We start from the raw sequence: 17,843 nt of genomic DNA, 5'->3' as shown, positions 1-17,843 counted from the left end.
AAAACATAATGACAGTTGAAAAGGACCAATTATCGACATAGGTATGGTTCACTGACTACCTCAGAAGAGAAAGGAGAATAGGGGGACAAGTTATGGAGATAGTAGTCTTTGGGGATTTCAATTAACTAAAAATTAGATTGGAGTAGTAAGGGTATGAAATTAATATAATATATTAAAAACCTCCTTTTTAATCTGCATTTACAAAAAGCCAAACAAGAGAGAATTTGTTATTGGTTCAAGTAATGGGGAATGAACCAGAGCAGAAACAGTAAGAGAACACATGAGCGACAGCAACCACAATAAAAGATTCTCAGATTACAGTACCAAAGATAAAATTTGTTTACTATATTGTTGAAAACATGTTTCTGAATTTAGGAAGGAAGAACACTAGAGATAGTAAACACTCCTGTAGATTCAGGAACTGTTTCTCTGGGCAATTGAAGTAATCTTACAATTTAAGAAAAAAGGGAAATGGAACTCTATGAGTTCCTTGAGAATGTCATTAGTATAATATTTAAGGGGAAATACAAATATGGTTCTGATAAAATCCCTCACAGGAAGTTGGTCAACAAGGTTGGAGCCACGGGAATTGGGGACACAAAAAACAAAGTGGGAATAAGTAGATCCTTCTCAGCTTGGCAGGCTGTTATTCTAGTAAGAATCAGTGCTTGGAGCTCAGCTATACCTAATCTAGGTAATCAATTTATCATATTTCCAAGTTTACTGATGAAAGAAAATAGGTGCTATCGTATACAAAAAGATGTAAAGAAGCTTCAAGGAACTACAGACAAGCTGAACAAAGAGGTCAGAACATGGCATATAAACATAATGTGGAAAATACAAGGTCATTCCACATTAACCTCAAAGACAAAAGTATTTTTTTTAAATGAAGATCGGGTAATATCAATATTCTCAAGAGATGTGGGTGTACTTCAAAGCCACCAGGCAAATAACAGAAAGGGATTAGAGAGGATTTGAGTGTCTTTCTGTCATCATGTAGGCCTTGGTGAAACTGAGGTCTTGAGGTACTGTGGAAATCTCTGCTTGTTAGTCCGATGAAGGGGCTTGGCCTGAAACATCAACTCTTTATTTCTCTCCATTGATGCTGCCTGAGCTGCTTGAGTTCCTCCAGCATTTTGTATCTGTTCCTTGGATTTCCAGCAACTGCAGATTTTTTCGTTTGTGATTCGACTTACCTGTGTCACTGCCTTCATCTGGCCACTGTTCACTGTGGCCACAGGAGCCTCTGCAATAACGTACTGAGTCTGAGGAATGGTCATCATCTGAATCTCAGAAGCTGCAGCACAAAGAGAAATGGAGATTTTTACTGTAAATGTAAATTCACTGTATGTGGATGAACATAGAGTTCCACAGCTCAGCCAGCAGTCCTAGAAACAGCAACAAACATTCATAAACTTACATTACCTTTGACATGGTGAAACAGACCAAGACGCCAATAAAAAATGATACCAAGCAAAATTTGACATTGTAGCAAAAAAGCAATATTAGAACAAATGACAAAAAGTTTGGTTAGAAAGATCAGTTTTATGAAATACTTAAAAGAGATGTAACAGACCCACTTAGCATTGAAACAGGCCCTTCAGCCCACCGTCCATACTCACCATCAAGTTCCTGTCAGTACTAATCCAATGATAGACCATAACCAATTGTAACATATGATTCAAGTGCTCATCCAGATACTAATTAAAATGTGTGAATGACTACTTACACGACCTTCTCAGGCAGTGCATTCCTGATTGCAAAAATGCTGAAATGGATGGGGGCGTGGGGAGAGAAAGAATCTTCCTCAGATCCCCTTTAAATCTCTTGCTCCTCAGTTTAAACCCAAAAATTCTGTCTTAGACACTACTGCCACTGAAAAAATTATCTATATCTACCAGTTGTACCATAGCCTCCCTGCTTTTGTGCTCCACCTAATGAAGGCAAGTATCCCATAAGCCTTCTTCACTACCTTATCTACTGCCACCTTCAGTGATCTTTGTGCACGGAGATCCCCCTGCCACCCGTCATATTTTTGCATTTGGAATTGGTTTATTATTGTATCGAACAGTGAAAAGCTTGTCTTCATTGCAGAATGACAGAGAGACCTTAATGATTAAATTTCCCACTAAACTGGAGACCACAGATAAATGGGTGAAGGAAGGGCTACCTACTGCAAGCCAGAAGACACAGCAGGCCAGAATGCAGAACACAGATTCAGAGGGTCACAAGCTCGAAACAGCCACAGAAATAAGGCAAAGTCATGGGAGAAACCACAGAAAATTAGTTTGGACTTGAACACAAAGTAGTGATAATTTTACAATTTACACATTGCTGAATCAGGTCAGAGAACACAGGAATTACAGATGGAAGTTTGGAAAATCTGGAAGTTCTCTCTCCAGCACTTGTTGTTTGAACATGTACAGACTATTTTTTTCTTGTCATTATTCTCTGAACAATGTAGTATAACTATTTACATTGAATTAAGTATTATAAGCAATCTAGAGATGATTTAAAAGGACAAGCAGTCCCCGGGTTATGAACGAGTTCCGTTCCTGAGTCCGTCTTTAAGTCGGATTTGAAGTCGGAACGGATACATCTGGTATTATTTAGGGTCAGTTAGTCAAATGTTTGTCTTATTATATAGTATATATTTTATATTTCTATGCATATAAAACACTTAAGAAACGTATGTACTTAAATAATTAAACCACTGCGATGCTTAGAAATAATTGTAGCTTTCATCGGGGCAGGGCCTTTCACATGCTCCATTAAAATTGTTCCGATTGTTGACCAACTGTAGCCTAACGCTTTTCCAATGACTGATGGCGTTTCACCTCTTTCAGATTGCTTTATTACTTCCACTTTATTTTTAATCGTGATTATTTTCGTTAACAGAAACACTGCAGATTCAGAGCTGCATTGGGTCCTAATGTCCACTGCACTGAGACAGGTTAAATGTGGTCCGGGGTTCCGCTGGGTCCTAAAGACCACTGCACTGACACAGGTTAAATAAGGGACTTAAGCATCCATGTTTTTTGGTATCCGCGGGGGGGGGGAGTCTCGGAACCAATCCCCCACGGATAAGGAGGGCCGACTGTAGTAGATGTGGCCTAGTCCATCTCAAGTAAAGCCCTCCCCACCATTGAGCAAATCTACAAGGAGCACTGTCACAAGAAAGCAGCATCCAACATCAAGAACTGCCATCATCCAGGCCATGTTCTCTTTTCGCTGCTGCCATTAGGAAGGAGGTACAGGAGACTTAAGTTCCACACCACCAGGTTCAGGAACAGTTATTACCCCTCAACCATCAGGGTCCTGAACCAGATGGGATAACTTCACTCACTCCAACACTGAAATGACTCCACAATCTATGGACTCTCTTTCAAAGACTCTACAGCTTATGTTCCTAGTATTTATTACTTATAAATTTATTATTATTTGGATTTTTCTCTTTTGTTTTTGCCCAATTTGTTGTCTTTGGCACATTGGTTGTTTGTTAATCTTTGTTTGTGTGCAAGTGTTTCATTGATTCTATTGTGTTTCTTTGTTCTACTGTGAATGCCTGCAAGACAATGAATCTCAGGGTGGTATAAGTTGCCATACATGTACTTTAATAATAACTTTACTTTGAACTTTGAACATAAGAAATAGGTGCAAGAGTAGGCCATCTGGACCATTGAGCCTGCTCTGTCATTCAGTGGGATCCATGGCTGATCTAAAAGTGCAGCAAGTACTCAGCAGATGAAGCAGCCTCAGTGAAGAAAAACATGTTAATCAGCATAACTTCTAATGCCGATTAACCCACAGAAAATTTTCAATATTGTCTACCTTTATAAGACCATAAGATATTGGAGAATTAAGCCATTTAGCACATTGATTATCCTTTGCCATTTAATTTTGGCTAATTTTCTTTCTCTCAACATTCTCCCAATTACACTTAACTCTTACCATTAAGACTCACCACTCTTACTGAAGAAATTCTTCCTCACCACAGCTTTAAAGGGATGTCCATTTATTCTGAGACTCTGCCCGACTAGACTCTTCTACTAATGGAAACATCGTCTCAGTGTCCATTCTATCCTCGGTGTTTGGTGGGATTCAATGAGCTCCCCCCTCATTCAGAATTGAACTGATTCAGTGACTTATTACCATAAATGTTTCAATAATTTATTCAGATCCAGAAAGCAAATGCCCACAAAGTACAATCTCAGAATAGGAGGAATTCATCATGGAACTTTATCAGGTTTTTGGGCAAATACAAAGTTTTCAAAATGAGGAATAGGTGATTCTGGATTACTGTAAAGATATAGCCCGACTGGGATGTAGCCCATGTACAACAAGGACTCACAGTAGTTGCGAAAGGTTCCCCATGTGCTGGGAAGGTACGCATGCTGTACAGTAGCTGTTGGTTGCTGTTGTAAGACTTGGTTTTGTGTTGATGTTCCACTCGGTATCTGGGAAGGGCTGAGTTCCTGTGACTGCTGTGATACAGGGCTCAGTGGCTGCCCACTTCCACTCTAGAATCAAACACATATTTTAAAGAAAAATTAGTACAAATATAGATATTGCTACAACTTTAGATGTTTATGTTATCACTGATTTTTATTTCTATTTTCTGTCCATTAGATTACAAGATTCCAGGAGGCTATTGTTTTCAGGCTAGGGTAACCAATTTGAATCATACACATCAATGAAATAGTAGAGATAAAATGCTGCAAAACTTCAAATGCAAGGAATCTGGAATGGACACCAAAACCACTGGAAATGCTCAGCAGTTCAGGGGGTTGCTGCAGAGAGAGAAAATGCTGATAGATAATCAACCCAAAACATTAATATTATTACTCTCTCTACTGATGGTGTCTGACCTGATGAGTATTTTCAGCATTATCAGCATTATTTTAACCTTATGTTTTCATTTCCTCATAGGGTCTGCAATAATTCAAAACTTTAAAACTTCAGCTAATAATATTATGGCAAGCATTCAGTCCATGATGACAGACAAGCTCATCAAACTCAATAATTGTTTTTACTGTGATAAACACAAAAACAGACTGCGCACAACGACGGGGGAGAGAACCCACTCAATCACATACAGACGGTGGATATGATTATTACACACCCTGGTTATAGTCAGGGTATAACCCAAGCTAAAATGCAATAAATGAACTTGAACTTCCCACCGTAATCCCACAAAAGTACTTTAACACATGAACAACAAACAGCGCAGGTCATTAGAAATGAGGGGTCAGGCTGTCAACCACACTCCCATGGAGCGTCACAATATGACAATAGTCACAGAATTCAACAATACAGGCCCTTCAGCCCATCATGTCCATACTGACTACCTACAGCAAGCATAGTGAGCAAAGTGATTTTAATTCACTGGAAGTATCAAGGTCCTGTTTGTATACATTGCTCAGCTAGGAAAGCCAGATTGTGCAAGTTATTTCTGAACATAGGCCCAGAAGTGAATAGAATTATCGCCCCTCTGTTCTCTTAATCTGAGATCACCTAGTAATTCATGGCACCATTTTTTATAGAATCATAACATTGTACAACAAAGCTAACTATGATGCCTATTTACACAACCCCATTTTTCATTCAGAGTAAAGGAAGTCCACTTCATTCGCAGCATTCTCAGTCGAGGCTGAGTAATCTGTCTTGCACAGTTCTGATCTGTTACCTGCGTGGCTGAAGGGGGCATGGCGCTGGACTGTTCTGCAACCTGGACGTGCTGGACCTGAATGGCATGTTGTGCAAAGCCATGAGGATCGTGCAGCTGGCTGACATCCACTGTGGAATGCTGATTCTGCTGAGAGGGCGTCTGAAATGAGATAAATATAGGTGGAGGTATTAACTTTCTCAGAATCACTGCAACAATTACCCCATGCTATATCATATCATTGTGTCCAAAACTGTGTACTTTGTTACTCATTCCTTCTTCTGAGATGGACATAAAGACACCAACTTAATCCAGTGGCTGTCACTCTCACATCAGACTAGGACAGACACTACTGTCGGACTGGACCTGATACTATTAAACAACATTAAGACCATGAGATCACAAGATACAGGAGCAGAATTAGGCCACTTGGCCCATCGAGTCTGCTCTGCCATTTCATCATGGCTGATCCAATTTTACTCTCAGCCCCAATCTCCTGCCTTCTCCCCGTATCCCTTCATGCCCTGACTAATAAAGAATTTATTAACCTTTGCCTTAATTATACTCAATGACTGGGCCTTCCACAGCCACCTGTGGCAATAAATTCCACAGATTCACCACTCTTACTGAAGAAATTCCTACTTATTTCCATTCTAAAAGAATGTTCTAAGCCTGTGTCCTCTGGTCCCCCACCATAGGAAACATCCTGTCCACATCCACTCTATCAAGGCCTTTCAACATTCAATAGGTCTCAATGAGATCACCCTCATCCTTCTAAATTCCAATGAATACAGACCCAGAGCCATCAAATGCTCTTCAAATGATAAGTTTTTCCATCCTAGAATCATTTTCATGAACCTCCTTTGAATCCTTTCCAGTTTCAGGACATCCTTTCTAAAGGGCCCAAACCTGCTCACAATACTCCAAGTGGAGCCTCACCAGCGCTTTGTAAGGTCTCAACATTACATCCTTGCTTTTATATTCTAGTCCTCATGAAATGAATGCTAACATCACATTTGCTTAACTCATCAACTCAACTTGCAAATTAACCTCCTCCAATTCCCTTTGCACCTCAGATTGATTTTTCCCTCCACTTAGAAAATTGTCTACACTTTAATTCCTTTTACCAAAGTGCATGATCATATACTTCCCGACACTGTATTCCATCCGCCACTTCTTTACCCATTCTCCTAATCTGTCTTAAATCCTTGTGGCCTTTTCAACTTCCTCAGAATTACCTGCCCCTCCAGCTTTCTTTGTATCTTTGGCAAACTTTGCCAAAAAGCCACCAATTCTGTCATCCAAGTCATTTACATACTGTATAATGTAAAAAGATCAGTCCCAAAATAGATCCCCATGGAACACCACTGGTCACTGACAGCCAACCAGAAAAGGCTCCCTTTATTCCCACTCTTTGCCTCCTGGCAATCAGCCACTGCTTTATCCATGCTAGAATCTTTCCTGTCATACCATGGGCTCTTAACTTGTTTAGCATACTTGTGTGGCACCTTGTCAAAGGCCTTCTGGAAATACAAGTACACACCGATTCTCCTTTGTTTATCCTGCTTGTTATTTCTTCAAAGAATTCCAACAGATTTGTCAGGCAAGATTTCCCTTAAGGAAAGCATGCCGACTATGGCCTCCATCATGTGCCTCCAAGTATCAAGACCTCATCTTTAACAATAGACTCCAACATCTTCCCAAACATGGAGGTCAGACTAACTGGCCTACAATTTCCTTTCTTCTGCCTCTCTCCCTTCTTGAAGAGTGGAGTGACGTTTGCAATTTTCCAGTCCGCTGGAACCATGCAATTATCCCAAAATAGTGAGAATCAAATAGAGTATATCAAGTGGAAGTACCTGCAGACACAGTTTAACTGCCCCCTTTCTGCTGCACCACCACAAAATCTCAGTCTCAACCTTATCTAGAGACATCACCATTCACTGCTGCTGCCCCTCCCTTTCTCTGCAACTAGCTTCAATTCAACTGGGCGCCACAGTAGTCTAGGAGTTAGTGCGATGCCATTACATTTCAGGTTGTCAGAATTCATAGTTAAATCCCAGTGTCCTCTACAAGGAATCTCTGTATGTCCACCCCGTGGAGTGTGCAAGTTTTCTCTGGGTCCTCCAGGTTTCGCCAACAGTCCGTGAATGTACCGGCCAGGTTAACCGGTCATTGTAAATTGTCCCGTGATTAGGTTAGGCTTAAATTAGGATTGTTGAGAGTTGCTGGGCGCTGTAGCTCAAAGGCTGTAGACTCTGCTCTGTATCGCTTAATAAATAAACATTTCTCATTCCCGCATTTTTTGTTTTTATTATCATTTTCCTGCACCCGCAGTGTTTTGTTCCAGGATTACATTTGGTTTTAGCATAGAAAATCCTGGGTCATCTCATTGAGGTGTTTATGAATAAAGATATTATTTGGAAAGAGAGTCAAAGGATGCCCAGACCAAACAGATGAAAATGCAATAAGTGTTAGAATGCAACTTCTTTGACAAGGTCACTCTGGCAAGCTAGTCTGCTAGATCACATAGGATCCAGGGGAGAAAGTGGATCGGACACAGAATTTGCTCAGTGGTCGGAAGCAGAGGGTGATGGTCGCAGGTTGTTTTTTGAACTGTAGGACTGGTGTCTAGTAGTGTGTCATAGGTGTCCATGCTGGGACCTTTGTTATTTGTAATTTCTATAAACAATTTGGATGTAAAATACAAGGCACAGTTGGTAAATTTGCAGATGATGCGAAAATAGGTGGTGGCGTAGACAGTGTAGAAAGTCATGAAAAATTACAGGGAGATGTTGATCATTGAGATTTGTGGGCTAAGAACTGGTAAATGACTCTCAATTCAGATAAATGTGAGGTATTGCATTTTGGGAGATCAAACCAGCGTAGGACTTATACAGTGAATGATAGAGCTTTGGGCAGTGTTATGGAACTGAGGGATCTTGGATTGCAAGTGCCTGGTTCACTGAAAGTGGCATCACATGCAGATATGGTGAAAAGGGGGTTTGGTACGCTGGTCTTCATCAGCAGGGCATTGACTGTAAGGGTTGGAAACTCGTGTTGCAGCTATATAATATGTTGATGAGGCCCCATGTGGAATATTGTGTAGTTTATTTCACCCTGTTACAGAAAAGATGTTATCAAGTAGAAAGAGTATCATAAAGGTTTACCAGGATACTGCCTGAACTTGGGGGGCTTGAGTTACAAGGTGAGGTTGTGTCGACAAGACTTTATCCCCTGGAATGTAATAGATTGAGGGGGGTGATTTGATAGAGGTGTGTAGGATGTGGAGGATATGAGGAATACAGACAGGGTGTATCCCCCACCCCCCAAAGAGGAGCAGCTGAAAACGAGAGAGCAAAGGTTTAAAAATCACAGGTGAGAGATTTAAAATGGACACAAGGAACAGCTTCTTCAGGCAGATTGTGGTATGTATTTGGAATCAAGAATATTCAGATATATTTGATATCATTGTTTTACAGAATAGTGAGTGCAGCATTTGAAGTTTTCTGTTGTGTTAACGTGTAATTATTATTGGTACCAAAATACCGAAAACTTACAGAAATTGAAAACGTTCTGCAGATTCAAAGATGAAGCAGTGGTCATTTGATATATAGACAATTATTTATGGATTTGTAGGGCCTGGTTCCATGCAGTGAAACATTAAATGAGCCGTGGAGGAGAAACTGAGAGGTAATGTTGTTGGAACAGGAGCAATTCTCATACACTTGCTGCCCCAGACGCAATGCCATTAACACATTTACCTTCTCATCTCCCTTCATGAGAATGATTTTCCAAAATCAGATAAATCTAGATATCCAGGATTAATAATTGCCTCACTACCAAAATGAAAGCTTGTAGGTCCACTGAAATACTTAAATGTGAAGGATGAAGAAAGCAGTGAATTCAGAGAGGAGTTACGTGGATAATCTGGAGCAAGCCAGTATCAAAAAGAAGGTGTTAAATGCCAGGGGATGCAAAAGGGTTTTTAAATCCCCGGGGCCAGCAAAGATCCACCCAACTCGCTATAGGAAACAAGTGTGGGGGTTGCTGGGACTCCCTCAGAGATTTTTGCATCTTCATTTGCCACATGAGAGGTTCTAGAAGGCAGGAGGTACCCAATGTTGTTCCCCAGGGATAACTCAGGGAGCTGCAGGCCAGTGGAAGAGAAACTACTGGAGGAAATTTTAAGGATTATGATTTCCGCACATTTAGAAGGGCAGAGACTGATCAGAGATAGTCAGCACTGCTTAGTATGGGAAAAATCCTACCTCACTAATTTGACTGAGTCTTTTTCTGAGGTGGTAGATCTTAAAGAATTTTGGGAAGGCAAATAAGGATAGGACGTACAGAAAAATGGTAGGGTTTCCAAGAGTGTTGATAAACAGATGGATGTCAAGAGTTTAAGCCCATAGTTCCCTGAAAATTGCAACATAGACAAATAGGGTGGGGATGAGGGTCTGCATAGAAAATGAAAGCAGAGATGTTATGTTGCAACTTGATTAAACAAAGATTTTATAAAACTTGGAAAATACACAAAAATCACTTGATAAGTTAACAATACCAGCAAAGTATTAGCAAACTAGTTCTGCTATTAGTAGGAACAAACACATGCGTGCAGGTCAGCTTCTGAAATTTGATATTACAAAAGCTTGTTTGTATGTAAAGACTGACATTAGTTGGGCATTTGTAACCTGAGATGACGTGTGTAGTTGATACGTCACTGCAGTACAGACTGCATGGGAAATGGTAAGGAGAAGATTCACTGGGACGTTGCCAGGACTGAAAGACTTTAGTTATCAGGAAGGATTAAGTAGGCTGGCATGGTTGACTTGAAAGCAAAAGTAGTTGAGGGGGTTATCTGATTAAGGTATATTAAATTATGAGAAGCATAGATGATGTAGATAGTCAGATTAGACTATTAAAATGGTGAGGCATGGAAAGATCCAGAACTAGTGTGAGCAAATGAGATCAATACTGATTGGCAAAATGAGTGGGCATGGAAGTGTGGAACGAAAGGTCTGTTTCAGTGCCATACTGTTACTTCTGACCCGTGCACCATCTGTGCACAGATTGTTTAAAATCTGCCATCATCTCTCTAAATGTATCAAGAGAGATGGGCTGCATACCCGATCCTGATTTTTTTTTTAAAGTTTTAACTTTTGAAATAATTTCAATCCTTGTATTTTTAGAGTCATATTTAGCACGAGTTTTGTTCTCATTTGTTTTGGCATAACCATACATCACCCACCTGTGCCACCTGCACCACCTGGAGTTGGATGTGCTGAGACTGTTGCCCCTGAACAGGCTGGATGTGCTGAGAGACAGGAATGTACTGCACGCGCTGATAATCTCCCTGAGCTGGCCGATAGTCAGTTGTCAGTGTCTGCGACAGTTCACTCATCGCCTGAGTCAGGAGATCGGTTGTCTGTATGAAAGGCAAAAGGATGAGATTTGCAGGTCAGTGCAGGTATGAGTCAGCAGGAGGGTGCACCTCACATTCAGGTAGTGTGCCCAGGAATAAGAGCATTAGTGACACCAGTGCTGACGGGGTCATTTTAACATTACTAGACAATGCTGGAAACCTTCCTTGCATCTGGAACCTGATAGAGGACCAGTCCTCTGCTGATGCTTCTTCAGCAGTGACCTCATCACCACACGGCGTGCTGTGGACTGCGTTAGCGACGCGGAGTGCAATGGCTACCAGTGAGAGCTGCTGATGGATGGACAGGATGAAGTAGTGCAGATTCTCAACACTGAGATTGGGAACTAGGGACGACATGCTGGGCAGCACGGTGTACGCAGACTATTGCTGGGGACTGATAGTGGCTGCTCCACTTGCATCACCATTGCACGTTTGCAGGAGAACCAGAGGGCAGATGTTCACACCAAGTTCCTGGCACACACTCCCAATAAATCATCCTCCACACTACTAGTCCTTATTTGCTCTGACTAGCGAATATGTAGGAATAAATTACCCATAAGTATTAACTTTGGTTGCATGCATCTCTAATTTCCTGTTTGATGTCATCCCTTAAATTATCACCATTGCCTGGAGACCAGCAGATAATTTCCTCAAGTGTCTTCTGCCTTTTAATGTTTCATCCAGACTGATTCCACATTATGATTTTCTGCACCAGTATCCTTTCTCACTAGTACCGATTTCTTCCTTGAAATCTTGATAACTTGAGCAGATGTCTCCTTCAAGTACAGGAGGTGATTATTTAGACTCTTGAACCAAGAGTCCTGTGATTAATTAGCACTCCACAGGACAAGTCATTGATGAGGTGACACGTGGAGTTTTGGTCATCCTGTTTTAGAATGGACACGATTACACTGAAAAGATTTACAGGAATGTTGTCACGGCAAGAGGGCCCGAGTTACAGGGAGAGCTTGGCCAGGCTAGGTCTTTATTCCTTGGAACGTAGGAGAATGAGAGGTGACCTTATAGAAATGGGAAAAATTACAAGAGGCATAGATAAGTGGATAGAAACAGTCTTTTTCACAGGGTAGGGGTGTCTAAAACTAAGGGCCATAGGTTTAGGGTGAGGGGAAAGATTTAAGAGTGACCTGAGGGGGGGGACGTCACGTGATGACGTAGGATCGAGACGCTGGAACCCAGCTCTCCCGTAAAAAATCAATAAATTAATGTTTAAGTGAAGAAAAGTTAGTCAATACTTTCTAAAAGTTACTTATAAACTACTCCGGATTGTTTCAAGTTATGCCTCACAAACAGAAGATGAAGAAAGCTACTACCGTGAAGGCAACGCAAGTTGGAACAGAATCAAGGCCCACTTCTGCCAAAGAACCGTGGGCTCAGGTACATTATACCACCGGCGATACAGAACAGGAAACTGCGGCAACATCGACCATTTCTAAAGAAAAAGACCAACGAGAACTGTGCAAACGTGAAGGAAGGAGCATGCGCAAACGAGAGCAACCAGAACTACAAATCCCAGTTACGACTGAAACCGAAAGTGACAGTGAATCTGAGAGAGAGTCAGATTCTCTGGAAAAATCAGACGAAGATGGAGGTAAAAGTCTTTCTGGAAATATGGAAAAGACTTTGATGCAAACAATGTGTAAATTAGGCGCATTAAAAGTAATGAAAAGAAAAATGACAAATATGGAGATAATGCTTGATAAAATGACAAAAAGACAGGAAAAAATGAAAAAGAGAATTATAGATTTGGAAACTACAACGGCAGACATAGTTGAAAGAATGAATAAAATGGAAAATGATACTACTGCCTGGACATCAGAAAGAAAACAATTTATGGAAAAAATTGATAAGCTTGAAAATTTTAGTAGACGAAACAATATTAAAATTGTTGGACTTAAAGAAGATATAGAAGGAGAAGATCCAATAAATTTTTTTCAAAAATGGATCCCTGAAAAATTGGAAATGGAAGGAGAAACTCTAATTGAGATTGAAAGGGCTCATAGAGCCTTAAGGTCAAGACCTCAAGCTGATTAAAATCCACGATCAATTTTGATAAGATGCTTAAGATACCAAGATAAAGAAAAGATCCTGAAGGCGGCTGCCCAATGTGCCAAAAAGAGAAACGGGCCATTGATGATAGCAGGGAAGGCAGTTCTTTTTTATCCTGATATAAGTTATAACCTTTTGAAGTGAAAGAAGGAATTTAACCCAGCGAAAAAAGTCTTATGGGAAAAGGGTTATAAATTTATAATGCGTCACCCAGCAACGCTGATAATTTTTTTGGAGGAGGGAAAAAGATGATTTTTTTACTGATTATCAAGAAGCGGAGGAGTTTGCACAAAAACTTCCAACTACTCACTAATTACACATAGAGATTTCCAATGGATAATTTGGAAACTAATGGATTAAATGGATTAAAGATGAAGATAGAGACAGTGAATGGAAGTGATGGACATTTAAGGATGATACAGGGGAGAAAAGCAAAATTTCAGAAATACTAATTGAGAATAGTATTTTTTTCTGCTTATATATATACTTTTTTATGTTGCGGGGGGGCTGGGGAGCTTTGGATCGATTACTACGGGATTCACGTGTGTAATCATGGCAATCGCCATGACCCGTACAACAGAGGGGGGTAAAGTTGTGTTCCTTTTTTTTCCCCACAACATTAGTAGGGGGGTATTTTGTTTTTTTCTTTATACTCTATTTTTCTTCTATCTTTCTGCCTGGATGATCAGTGGGGACACACATAAGCAACATGGAGAGTTTTAAAAAGATTTCCCAAGATACCACGAAAGTTGAAAGATTAGGTATTATTATAGATTGGAGTAACATAATTAAAAATAATGACTAATTTACTGAATTTTTAAAGTTTTAATGTGAATGGGCTTAATGGAGCGGTAAAAAGAAAAATAATTTTAACATACATTAAAAAAATGAAAACAGATATAGCTTTTTTACAAGAAACACATTTAACAGACATCATTTAACATCAGAAATTAAAAAGAGACTGGGTTGGAAATGTTATTGCAGCTTCATTTAGTTCAAAGGCAAGAGGAGTTGCAATTTTGGTTAATAAAAATTTACCAATTAAAATACAAAACGTATTAATTGATTCGGCGGGGAGATATGTAATTATACATTGTCAAATTTTTCAGAACTATGGACTCTTATGAATATTTATGCACCAAATGAAAATGATGTAAAATTTATACACGAGGTCTTTTTGAATTTGGCTAACGCACATGACAAAATATTAATAGGTGGAGATTTTAACTTTTGTCTAGATCCAGTTTTAGATAGATCAACAAAGGTTGTCACAAAATCAAAAGTAGTAACATTAACTGTATCATTGATGAAAGACTTAAACTTGATTGATATATGGAGAAGAATTAATCCAAAAGAAAGAGATTACTCATTTTATTCAAATAGACATAAAACATATTCAAGGATAGATTTTTTCCTATTATCAACGAATATTCAAGATAGGGTGAAAAATGTGGAATATAAAGCAAGAATATTGTCAGATCATTCTCCTTTGATGATGACAATGATAATGACAGATCCTTTTACAATGGATAATCAACTTTTATATAATTGGTTTCAAAAAGGGATTAGATATATAGGAGATTGTTTTGAAGGAGGTATATTAATGTCATTTGATCAATTAAAGAATAAATATAAAGTATCAAACAATACTCTTTTTTGTTACTTCCAACTAAGAGCTTATTTAAGAGAAAAATTAGGTCAAACAATGTTATTGCCGAAATCTAATGAAATAGAAACTTTAATTCAAAAAGGAAGGATTAAAAAATTTATCTCTTGTATATATCACTTGATTCAAAAACAGGCAATTAAACAAGGAGTCCATAAGTCAAGATAAAAATGGGAAAGTGACTTGAATATTAAAATTGAAGAAACAAATTGGTCAAGACTATGTCTTGATAGTATGACAAATACAATAAATGTCCAGTTAAGATTAGTGCAATATAATTTTTTACATCAATTATATATTACACCACAAAAAATAAATAAATAAAACCCAAATTTATCCGATCAGTGTTTCCGATGTAATCAAGAAATTGGTACTTTTTTTACATTCTACTTGGTCTTGTTCTAAAATTCAACCTTTTTGGACAAATTTAAGAGTTTTATTGGAACACAACTTCCATATAATCCAATATTATTTTTACTAGGCGATATTGAAGGGATAAAACCGAAACCCAAATTGAATAAATATCAGAAAGAATTTATAAAAATTGCACTGGCAGTAGCCAAAAAGGCTATTGCAGTTACTTGGAAATCAGATGCATACTTAAGTATAGATCGTTGGAAGAAGGAAATTTATGGCTGTATTCCACTTGAAAAAATTACTTACAATTTAAGAGATAAATATGAAACATTTTTGAAAATTTGGCGCCCTTATTTACAAAAGACAGGATTAAATATATAGGTGCTCCGAAGATGAAATTACTGGTTATTTGGGGAAAGAAATAAATATATATACCAAAGTTATTACGAACTCCATGGAGCATGTGGGGATCTTCCGATATCCAGGGATTCTTTCTTCTTTTTTTTTCCTTTCTTTTTTTTTATATATAGGTATATTAGGGGGGAGGGGTTAAGGGGAGGGGGGAAGGGTATATATATATTTTTTCATATATTTTCTTTTATTTCTGTAATTATTTGAAAACTCAATAAAAAAATTTATTAAAAAAAGTGACCTGAGGGACAACTTTTTCCACACAGAGGGATCTGCCAGAGTAAGTGCTTTAGGCAGGTCAAATGGTGTAAATTAAGAAGCAGTTGGATAAGTGTATGAAGGGGCAGGGCGTAGAGAGATAAGGGCCAAATGCAGGAAACCGAGCCCAGCTTTGGTTACCATGGACTGGTTGCGCTGAAGGTCCTACATTGTTGTAAGACTATAATGCTAAGTGAACAAAAAGGATATATGTGGCATTGTGTGCAAAGGACATCAGCACCTCTGCCCTAACTTACCCCTCTCTTTCTCCAAAAGTTTTATGAATGTACCTTCCTCCTGATCGCTGCCTGGCCCAGCATCGCTGTCGTTTGCTGTGTGGTTCTTGATTGCTTGATCTCTATTGGAAAGTATGCTGCGTTTTTCGTCCCCCCTCACCACCCACCCAGTTTTATATTGTTTTGTACTGACCACAATTGTATCTCCAGTTGCTCCATCCGTGTTCACAACAGTTGGTGTTGTACTGATGACTGTCGCTACGATGGGAGTTTGTACAGGTAGCGTCTGCAGTGCATTTGGATTATCCTGTAGAACATCGGTATGTTTTTTCCGGATGTGTTGAACCATTTTTGCCTGGAGACAGAGTAAACATTTTTTTTTAAGAGAAGTTCTCCACTTCTCGTTATCATAACGCCCGGTACAACACGAGTTTATCTGCTCCTGTTCAATGATGCACACGTATTCCTGTAGCATCTCCTGCCCTTATTTTTCCGGCAGCCCCAGTAGTACGTGTGGATTTTCAAGCAGAAATTTGAGAGATTAGCAGAAGTTTTGTCTGTTTATTTGGCTTGTTGCAAAAGATCCTCCTGCACTATGTGAACAGAAGAGTTGAGAGTGCTGTCCCAGTCAATAATTATCCTCCAAAGTGATGAGCTGAACTTGCCAGTCACTCCCGAGATCTGTAGGAACTTAATGTGTACAACTCTGTCTGGTCAATTTTTCTACTAAATATAAATGACATTTCAAACCAGTTCTTTGGCTCAAATATTCTGAAAATATGAAATGACTGCACAAATCAAAGTTCATTTTATTAGTTAGAATAGAACAAAAATCCAAAGAAAATATTACATGTCAGTGACACAATCTGAACTCCAATTATTGTGAGGCAACAGCTTCACCGGGATCTGGATGTCCCAGCTTAAACTATGGATCTAAAATAATATGCTTGGAACCTTATGTCAGCTGCCTTCATACCTCCAGGTATACTCTCGTATCCTTTGCATTTTGCACCCTGTGGATACATTACCTCACACTTCACTGGTCTGAATTCTATTTTCTATTTTTCTGCCCATTTGTCCATATCTTCCTGTAGTTTTAAACTTTCCGCCTTGTGCCAACCACACAGTTAATTTGAGGATCATCTGCAACCTCCCTTTTAGCATGTCACCTAATACTGAGCCCCTTAGAAAGCCACAGGTAACAGCCTACCAGTGCATAAACACTTGTGAACCATTCCTCTTTGCTTCCTGCCACTGAGCAAATTTGATCCATTTTCGCCTCCCTTGGAAATTTGTTTTCTTTTTTTTTGGTTTAACCTTCCTCATGAAAAGCCTTGCTTAAATCCACGTAGACGACACCAAAAACAGTGCTTGTTATCATACAAATAAATTCTATCAGATTAATCAACATGACATTCCCTTAAAAAATGCACATTGACTGTCATTGATTAATTGTCCCTTTCTAAGTGAAGGCAAATCTCATCGTAGAATGCATTCTGATAACATGCTCATCACCCAAGTAACCTGTCATTTGTCAATTCATCTATTCTTAAACAATAACACGATTTCAGCATTCTTCAATTCTGACACTACTCTAGAAACCAGGGGTGATCAGAAAATCATAGTCAGAACCTCCGCAAATTCTTCCCCATTCCTTTTAACAGCCCGAGAAATACTTCATTCAGGCCTGGCACCTCATACACTCTCAAAAATGCAACCTCTTAAGATATTCCCTTTTGCTATGTTTATTCCTTTTAA

General features: G+C 39.2%; 1 protein-coding gene across 9 annotated transcripts in view; it reads right to left on the bottom strand.

The window, feature by feature from the left end:
* Positions 1-17,843, bottom strand: part of prdm10 (PR domain containing 10) — a 153,943-nt gene that overhangs the window by 7,388 nt on the left and 128,712 nt on the right. For all 9 annotated transcript variants that reach the window (XM_059957151.1, XM_059957153.1, XM_059957149.1 and 6 more), the window contains 5 exons: positions 16,279-16,440; positions 10,917-11,093; positions 5,687-5,827; positions 4,352-4,520; positions 1,197-1,297 (listed from right to left, as the gene is read on the bottom strand). In XM_059957151.1, coding sequence (XP_059813134.1) covers positions 1,197-1,297; positions 4,352-4,520; positions 5,687-5,827; positions 10,917-11,093; positions 16,279-16,440 — 750 coding nt within the window. The remainder of the gene's footprint in view (positions 1-1,196; positions 1,298-4,351; positions 4,521-5,686; positions 5,828-10,916; positions 11,094-16,278; positions 16,441-17,843) is intronic.

This window comes from Hypanus sabinus, chromosome X2 (genome assembly GCF_030144855.1).
Source record: "Hypanus sabinus isolate sHypSab1 chromosome X2, sHypSab1.hap1, whole genome shotgun sequence".
Classification (NCBI taxonomy): Eukaryota; Metazoa; Chordata; class Chondrichthyes; order Myliobatiformes; family Dasyatidae; genus Hypanus; species Hypanus sabinus.
The sequence above is the reverse complement of the archived record's forward strand: the minus strand, read 5'-3'. Positions and strand labels throughout refer to the sequence as shown.